The following is a 9,196-nucleotide window of genomic DNA, read 5'->3' on the forward strand; positions in this document are numbered from 1 at the left end:
ATTCATCCACCACTGTCCACAACCCACTGATGGGGTCAACACGACGTCTCTCACCCAGCCAACGTATAGATTACATAAGCCGGGGGAATGGTATATATTTATTCATAGATATGCACAGTAAACGTCAACCCCTTGATTAAGGTAGGATTCAAGGTCAAGGTAATGCAAGAAATGTGCATGCCATGTCTCTGCTGACTAACGGTGTCTACTCTACATCTGTAGACGGTGCATGTCCGTCTACTGTGCGTCTACACTGAATCTGTAGACGGTTGTCTGTCTGTAGGTCTCGCCGGGTCGGAGGATGGTGCTTGGGAAACTGGGCTGAAAGAACGAAACAACTGAATCATCCTAAGTGTTCGAAATAGAAGTAGAAATGTCAGAACAGACCAGAACAATCCAAAGAAAACTGACGACCTGCAAAGAAGCGAGACTTGTTCAGCGTGAAACTGGTTCCAGCATCAGTAACGATGTACGGGGCTAGCAGATGGTGTGATGTACACTTGTCTGGGTCATGCTGGGCTTCAGGACAGTTGAGTTAACTTACCTGACGTACACCTGTCTGGGTGATGCTGGGCTTCAAGACAGTTGAGTTAACTTACCTGATGTACACTTGTCTGGGTGATGCTGGGCTTCAAGACAGTTGAGTTAACTCACGTGATGTACACCTGTCTGGGTGATGCTGGGCTTCAAGACAGTTGAGTTAACTTACCTGACGTACACCTGTCTGGGTGATGCTGGGCTTCAAAACAGTTGTGTTAACTCACCTGATGTACACTTGTCTGGGTGATGCTGGGCTTTAAGACAGTTGAGTTAACTCACGTGATGTACACTTGTCTGGGTGATGCTGGGCTTCAAGACAGCCGAGTTAACTCACCTGATTCACACTGTCTGGGTGGTCCTGGGCTTCAAAACAGTTGAGTTAACTCACGTGATGTACACTTGTCTGGGTGATGCTGGGCTTCAAGACAGTTGTGTTAACTCACCTGGTTCACACTGTCTGGGTGATGCTGGGCTTCAAGACAGTTGAGTTAACTCACCTGATTTACACCTGTCTGGGTGGATGCAGTTGGGCTTAACTCACCTGATGTACACAGTTGAGTTAACTCACGTGATGTACACTTGTCTGGGTGATGCTGGGCTTCAAGACAGCCGAGTTAACTCACTTGTCTGGGTTCACACTTGTCTGGGTGATGCTGGGCTTCAAGACAGTTGAGTTAACTCACGTGATGTACACTTGTCTGGGTGATGCTGGGCTTCACACTGTCTGGGTGATGTCTGGGTGATGGGCTTCAAGACAGTTGAGTTAACTCACTGTCTGGATGCTACAGTTGAGTTAACTGTCTGTCTGGGTGATGCTGGGCTTCAAGACAGTTGAGTTAACTCACGTGATGTACACACTTGTCTGGGTGATGCTGGGCTTCAACTGACAGGTGATGTTAACAGTTGAGTTAACCTGGGCTTCAAGACGGTTGATTACTCACTTGTCTGGGTCATGCTGGGCTTGCTGAGTTAACTCACGGGATGTACACTTGTCTGGGTGATGCTGGGCTTCAAGACAGTTGAGTTAACTCACGTGATGTACACTTGTCTGGGTGATGCTGGGCTTCAAGACAGTTGAGTTAACTCACCTGATTCACACACGGGGTGATGCTGGGCTTCAAAACAGTTGTCTGGGGTGATGCTGGGCTTCAAGACAGTTGTGTTAACTCACGTGATTCACACTGTCTGGGTGATGCTGGGCTTCAAGACAGTTGAGTTAACTCACCTGATTCACACTGTCTGGGTGATGCTGGGCTTCAAGACAGTTGAGTTAACTCACGTGATTCACTGTCTGGGTGATGCTGGGCTTCAAGACAGTTGTGTTAACTCACCTGATTCACACTGTCTGGGTGATGCTGGGCTTCAAGACAGTTGAGTTAACTCACGTGATTCACACTGTCTGGGTGATGCTGGGCTTCCAGACAGTTGTGTTAACTCACCTGATTCACACTGTCTGGGTGATGCTGGGCTTCAAGACAGTTGAGTTAACTCACCTGATTCACACTGTCTGGGTGATGCTGGGCTTCCAGACAGTTGTGTTAACTCACCTGATTCACACTGTCTGGGTGATGCTGGGCTTCCAGACAGTTGTGTTAACTCACCTGATTCACACTGTCTGGGTAATGCTGGTTAGACAGTTGAGTTAACTCACCTGATTCACACTGTCTGGGTGATGCTGGGCTTCAAGACAGTTGAGTTAACTCACCTGATTCACACTGTCTGGGTGATGCTGGGCTTCAAGACAGTTGAGTTAACTCACCTGATTCACACTGTCTGGGTGATGCTGGGCTTCAAGACAGTTGAGTTAACTCACCTGATTCACACTGTCTGGGTGATGCTGGGCTTCCAGACAGTTGAGTTAACTAACTCACCTGATTCACACTGTCTGGGTGATGCTGGGCTTCCAGACAGTTGAGTTAACTCACCTGATTCACACTGTCTGGGTGATGCTGGGCTTCCAGACAGTTGAGTTAACTCACCTGATTCACACTGTCTTGGTGATGCTGGGCTTCCAGACAGTTGAGTTAACTCACCTGATTCACACTGTCTGGGTGATGCTGGGCTTCCAGACAGTTGAGTTAACTCACCTGATTCACACTGTCTGGGTGATGCTGGGCTTCAAGACAAAATGCTCCAAATTTCGCGTAGGTGACACCACCTTTGCCCTTTACATCGAGATAGTAGCTTGTGTAGAACATCACGGAGGGTTCTGTTGTTGACATTTCAAGTACACGTCCTGATGGCGGGTGCTCCACTCTGTTAAACGAGAAGCAGCAGGTCAAGCATAGTTGGACGCAGCTACGGCGTTACGACCTCAACCTCATCAACATCATCAACCTCATCAACATCAGCTGACACACCGACAAGTCCTCGGGTTCCTGAGGCTCGGCTGTTTGTTTCGACTGGTTCATACTCCTTACTTACAACCTCCATGGATACAGCTACAGTATCACTGACATACAACACTCATTCACTCATCACGGGGCAATATGTACAGGAATCTGTATACACAGGGGTGTGCAGTCCCAAACTCTTACCCTATGACATGACCTAGAAACAATCCTGTCTTCATTTTACCATTTACCATTCTATTACACAAGAAGCACGCGTCCATCAATATAAGAGGTTGTGTAGATGACCCAGTATCAGGGGAACAGACATGCCACGCCCACCTTGCTACATGTTTCAGGTTCCCCGACTCCTTCAGGTTATAGCTGACAGTATAACCTTTCCCGCCCGGAACTGACGTCATGTGATCTCCCAGCCGTATCGGGCTGCGCAGGTCGAGAGGAGTTCCAGTAACATCTCTTAGTTCACCTTCAAGAAGCGGAAACCTATCAGACAATTACACATGTTGATTCAAAACCAGCAACACCAACCTTGTAATACAAACCAATAATAGCGATATGAATCTGTGATCGTTTGTTAAACGTTTATCCTAAGTTTAATAAAATTCTGAGATTTATATGTTCACCTGACAAGGCAAGATTATTAGGATTCGCAATCTTAATTTCACTTTTGTTTACTTTATTGTTTAAAGTGAAATTCATCGGTACGTTTTCACTGCAAACAGACTATAGCTACCATACAGTAATCACATGTTGGCAACCACGCCCTGCAGATCAGCTGGGTTGTTGTTACTTCATCACTGTTACATCAACTGATCCCAGTAGTCACCTCACCTGTAGGTATGAAGGCGTCGTCAAGGACGGCGTATGCATCAGAGTTGATACTGACCACGTGGTCGTCAATGTGGCCTGCAGACTGACGGGAAAAGGGAGGTAAGTTTACTTTTGTTTTCCATCAGTGATTACCCCAAGGCAGGGAGGGTTGTGTGGTGGGTGTGGAATACCGTGGATACCGCATGGGTTGGTAGTTGTATCAATATCAATATTTAGTAAATGCCTGTTCACTTCTGTTATTCGCTATTATTTTATATATAAAAGAAATTGGTAAAATGAACTTGATTTCTTTTCCATTTTTGAATATCAGTGGCCTTTTACAATGACTACTCTTCGACTGTGGAGACTGGGTATTTAGTGACGGGACTGCAGCACGGGAAATCTTACATGTCCGGCCATGTTGAAGTAGGCGTGGTTTGTCAGGTTGATGGGCGTGGCTTTCGTGGTGTTAGCCTCGTACTGAATGAACAGTTGATTGTCATCTGTCAGCTCGTACGTCACAGTTGTCGTCACCTCACCCGGGAAACCCTCCTCGCCATCGTCGCTGACGTATCTCAGTTGAAGCTTCTTGCCGTCCACAACATTGGCATTCCAGACGACTTGGCTGAAGCCCTTTTCGCCGCCGTGTATGAAGTTGGACCCGTGATTGGCTGCCAGGTTATAAGTGTTACCATCCAATGAGAATTTAGCTCCTGCTATACGATTAGCCACTCGTCCAATGACAGTGCCGATGTAGGGTTTGTTGTCTTGGTAACCTGGTGATGGGAATAGGACATCCTATCATTATCTAGGAACAGAGAATACAATAAGAATAAGAAGAAGAGTGGATAACGTTGCACTTGTTGTTTTCTGGTGTTCATAGCGTGTTTGTATTCGTTATACTATGATTGAATTATTGGTTTTACAGAGCGATAGCAAGTCGTTTGGACAATACACAACATGCAAAACAGCCTGGAAATATTTAAGATTGGACCAGAAGAAAACGGTGAATGATATTATGAGTACTTCATCTGGTAAAATGGGATGCTAGCAACCAAGCCGCCAAATCTAACCACCAGACATATCTATGACAAGTACAGGTTGTTGGTAAGAAGTTGTAACTTGGAATCCACACTGGGCGACTTAGTAACACTTATCTCCAGTGACATCTTCTGTACTTTACAACAGCTGTGCTATTTATTTTAAAACTGCAACACCTGTTTTGGTCATGCGTCATATAAGCTTCGGTCCAGTGTTGACAGATTGAGAAGGTCTTATCCACCGCCATAGTGTGGGTGGACAGGGTGTTCCGGGGCACGTGTCACAACCCACCCGACCAAGGTCCTGATTCCTGGCATATTCCAATATGGAAATATCTATATGAATCGCAAGTGTGTAAAGCGCATGCGCACAACTCGTTATTACTTTCATTCAGTACAATATATGACATTACTATGGAAAACATTTCAGTTCCTACTAGACACGTGTATGTATTCTGAGGTGTATGTCCCTCTTTCGCACCAGATACCAGATTTGCTGATGTTACAGTGAGTGAGTGAGTGAGTACGGTTTACGCCGCTTTCAGCAATATTCCAGCAATATCACGGAGAGGGACACCAGAAATGGACTTCACACATTGTACCCATGGGGAATCGAACCCAGGTCTCGGCGTGACGAGCGGACGCTTTAACCACGAGGCTACCCCAGCGGCCCGCTGATCTTACAGACTTTATTGCGGACAACTTCCACGATCTGGACAAAGACATGGTTATCGTTGGATGCATAAAAAATGTATCCAATGCGGTTTAATCGTGAAACAGGATAGTGTACGTTCGTTGCTAATAGTGTTGGACCCGGATGGCGTTGAATTTCGCTCAAGACACCGTCTTCATCGACGTGTTTATTCTTCAACTTCCTGTGTTGTTAAAACATGTTAAATAAACTACAACACACATACGTATACATAAGGGATTGAAACGGAGGAAGTAAAACGGGGAACATGGTATTTTAGTAAGAAATAAAGTCGGTACATGTGCTATACGTGCACATACTAATGGATCAAATAAATAAGGCGGCTTTTATATGATATTGTACAGAATTAAACTCAATACATCAGACATCAGTTTTATAATTAAGTATAACACTCAACGTTTACATTTTTCATGGTCATGTAATACTATATATTCATAATAAAGCCGTAGCACAAAACAAGGTATCCAAGCTTTATGCTAGTGTTCATAATACGTTGTACCAATATTAGAAGTCATCATAAACACCTATAGTTAACTCCGACTTTGCATCGTTTGAAATCTTCCAAAAAGGATAGAAGTTTGTACATTTTAGCCATCAGTCAAGCAAACGTGCGTTCCATTAATGCCATTAAATGCTAAACACGAAGTTGAGCGCTCAAGATACTAACTTGTGCGCTCAAGATATTAACTTGTGCGCACAAGATACTAACTTGTGCGCTCAAGATATTAACTTGTGCGCTCAACATACTAACTTGTGCGCTCAAGATGTTAACTTGTGCGCTCAACATACTAATCAGGTCCCTTCATTCAACATATTTAATCTGTTGCGTAAAATCCGTATTCTGGCCACGGGGTATCTTGGTCGGAGTCTCCCGGGTTCTACATAAAGTAAAAGGGATTACCTTTCAGTGTTGAGTAGCAGGGGTTAGAGCTTCTTGATAGGGCAAATCGCGTACCTTAGTTGTGCTGAATGTAATGTGGGGTTATAATCCTCATATAGGGAACACTCAATATAGTCTTAACTATCCGAGAAATAGTCGTGTATAGAGATAGTCGTGTATAGAGATAGTCGTGTATAGAGATAGTCGTGTATAGAGATAGTCGTGTATAGAGATAGTCGTGTATAGAGATACTCGTGTATAGAGATAGTCGTGTATAGAGATAGTCGTGTATAGAGATACTCGTGTATAGAGATAGTCGTGTATAGAGATAGTCGTGTATAGAGATAGTCGTGCATAGAGATAGTCGTGTATAGAGATACTCGTGTATAGAGATACTCGTGTATAGGGATAGTATAGAGATACTCGTGTATAGAGATACTCGTGTATAGAGATACTCGTGTATAGAGATAGTCGTGTATAGAGATAGTCGTGTATAGAGATACTCGTGCATAGAGATACTCGTGTATAGGGATAGTATAGAGATACTCGTGTATAGAGATAGTCGTGTATAGAGATACTCGTGTATAGAGATACTCGTGTATAGGGATAGTATAGAGATACTCGTGTATAGAGATACTCGTGTATAGAGATAGTCGTGTATAGAGATAGTCGTGCATAGAGATAGTCGTGCATAGAGATAGTCGTGTATAGAGATACTCGTGTATAGAGATAGTCGTATATAGAGATAGTCGTGCATAGAGATAGTCGTGCATAGAGATAGTCGTGCATAGAGATAGTCGTGCATAGAGATAGTCGTGCATAGAGATAGTCGTGCATAGAGATAGTCGTGTATAGAGATAGTCGTGTATAGAGATACTCGTGTATAGAAATAGTCGTGTATAGAGATACTCGTGTATAGAGATAGTCGTGTATAGAGGTATAGAGATAGTCGTGTATAGAGATACTCGTGTATAGAGATAGTCGTGTATAGAGATAGTCGTGTATAGAGATAGTCGTGCATAAGTCGTGTATAGAGATAGTCGTGTATAGAGATAGTCGTGTATAGAGATAGTCGTGTATAGAGATACTCGTGTACTTTCATTATAGCAGTGGGAGCTGGCGTATGTTCCGTGTCGGCGGACGTCTTCAGGTCAAGGCCAGGGGCAGTATAGATTACGTTCGCAGCTGAGGTGAAAGGTCACATGTGCCGTCTTCACGGGCAAGGGGCCTTATAGACTAGTGTATTCGAAAATATTCACTCGAGGGAATAAAGTTGGATCACGGTTGGATGAATGTCTAACTGACAAACAAAGCAGGCATCCATTGACGTGTATCTCAGCTTTAGTGACAATACATATTAGAAAACTCCACCGAGTGCATGCAGCTACGCCAGTATTATGCAATACGTGTTCGATACAAATGTCTGATACTTGTGATATATTGTACCAGCAGGTGTAAATCTTCTGTGTGTACGAACAAGAAATGTGAGCCACAGCCGTGACAGAGTGGGTTTATCTACCTGCTGACATGTTCTCCGGTCTTCGTCACCCCAAACTCCTCCTCTGTGATAGAAGCCATTGCAAGGTGATCACTCTTTGCTATCTAATACACGCCGCTCAGTGATTGCCTCCCTTTGGGTATAAACCAGGCCAGTATGTGTCCAATGTATGTAAAACCACAAAAACAAGATCAAAACCGTAAAAAGAAGTAGTAATGTTTTGCTCAGATCACCTTGCAGAACGAGTCCTGGTGACACAGTGACCTATTTAGGTGGTTGACACGACATGCTCCGTTTCTGTTTCTACCGTTTCTGTTTCTATAAACAATAAATATATTAGGCAACGCCCACTAACAGAGTACTGTATTCTGATTGGCTGATACGAGAATGAGCAGGGTTTGTGAATTTCGTAGAGGGTAATAATGTCCGAGTAACTCTCCATTCCTAAAAAATAATGGAGCCGAGGCCCCGGAGGGGCCGAGGCATATTATTTTTTAAGGAATGGAGAGTTACGAGGATATTACCCTACTTAAATCACATTCGAAGTATTGGGAATATTTCTCTTATCAAAATTAAATGTCAAAATGACAAAATGAAGGTTTTATTTTGAAACTGGTACACATCGCTCCATTCCTGAAAAGTAATGGAGCGAACAGACAATGGAATGACGTCACAAATGTAATTTAAATTTCCTACTCGTGTCCTCGGGTTTTGTGGTAGTTATTGCATTTGCAATCGGAGAAGTTATTATTTTTACAGTACTATAAGAATTGACTTCAGTGTTGTTTTTGCTGTAATGCAGTTAATAACGTTAAAAACCGCTACACGTACGCGCAACTTTCACTCCAGTTTTCACGTTTATATTTATGCCAAAACAGTTTTGCCATGTACTCTGTGTATGTACTTCTATATTTGGCAGCATATATTCCGTATTCTGGCCACGGGGTATCTTGGTCGGAGTCTCCCGGGTTCTACATAAAGTAAAAGGGATTACCTTTCAGTGTTGAGTAGCAGGGGTTAGAGCTTCTTGATAGGGCAAATCGCGTACCTTAGTTGTGCTGAATGTAATGTGGGGTTATAATCCTCATATAGGGAACACTCAATATAGTCTTAACTATCCGAGAAATAGTCGTGTATAGAGATAGTCGTGTATAGAGATAGTCGTGTATAGAGATAGTCGTGTATAGAGATAGTCGTGTATAGAGATAGTCGTGTATAGAGATACTCGTGTATAGAGATAGTCGTGTATAGAGATACTCGTGTATAGAGATAGTCGTGTATAGAGATAGTCGTGTATAGAGATAGTCGTGCATAGAGATAGTCGTGTATAGAGATACTCGTGTATAGAGATACTCGTGTATAGGG

The 9,196-nt window shown here is 43.5% G+C and overlaps 1 protein-coding gene and 2 long non-coding RNA genes across 4 annotated transcripts; all 3 read right to left on the reverse strand.

The window, feature by feature from the left end:
• Positions 1–86: 86 nt before the first annotated feature.
• LOC124279307 (galactose mutarotase-like) lies at positions 87–5,467 on the reverse strand. The gene is made up of 6 exons (XM_046715119.1): positions 5,426–5,467; positions 4,110–4,499; positions 3,723–3,804; positions 3,213–3,357; positions 2,628–2,796; positions 87–321 (listed from the first exon to the last, which is right to left on the reverse strand). The coding sequence occupies exons 1-6, from the start codon at positions 5,465–5,467 to the stop codon at positions 238–240; spliced, it is 912 nt and encodes a 303-aa protein (XP_046571075.1). The 3' UTR covers positions 87–237.
• LOC124279355 lies at positions 741–2,342 on the reverse strand. 2 transcript variants are annotated; one of them, XR_006899344.1, is made up of 4 exons: positions 2,300–2,342; positions 1,980–2,141; positions 940–1,037; positions 741–884 (listed from the first exon to the last, which is right to left on the reverse strand). It is a non-coding gene; the product is annotated as an uncharacterized LOC124279355 (long non-coding RNA). The 2 variants fall into 2 exon arrangements; XR_006899343.1 differs by lacking the exon at positions 2,300–2,342 and having other exon boundaries at positions 1,980–2,162.
• A 134-nt stretch (positions 5,468–5,601) lies between the features above and the next one.
• LOC124279356 lies at positions 5,602–7,930 on the reverse strand. Its single transcript, XR_006899345.1, has 3 exons — positions 7,853–7,930; positions 6,303–6,309; positions 5,602–5,612 (listed from the first exon to the last, which is right to left on the reverse strand). It is a non-coding gene; the product is annotated as an uncharacterized LOC124279356 (long non-coding RNA).
• Positions 7,931–9,196: the final 1,266 nt, after the last annotated feature.

Source organism: Haliotis rubra, unplaced genomic scaffold (genome assembly GCF_003918875.1).
Source record: "Haliotis rubra isolate DU_JTF1 unplaced genomic scaffold, ASM391887v1 Scf25, whole genome shotgun sequence".
Lineage (NCBI taxonomy): Eukaryota > Metazoa > Mollusca > Gastropoda > Lepetellida > Haliotidae > Haliotis > Haliotis rubra.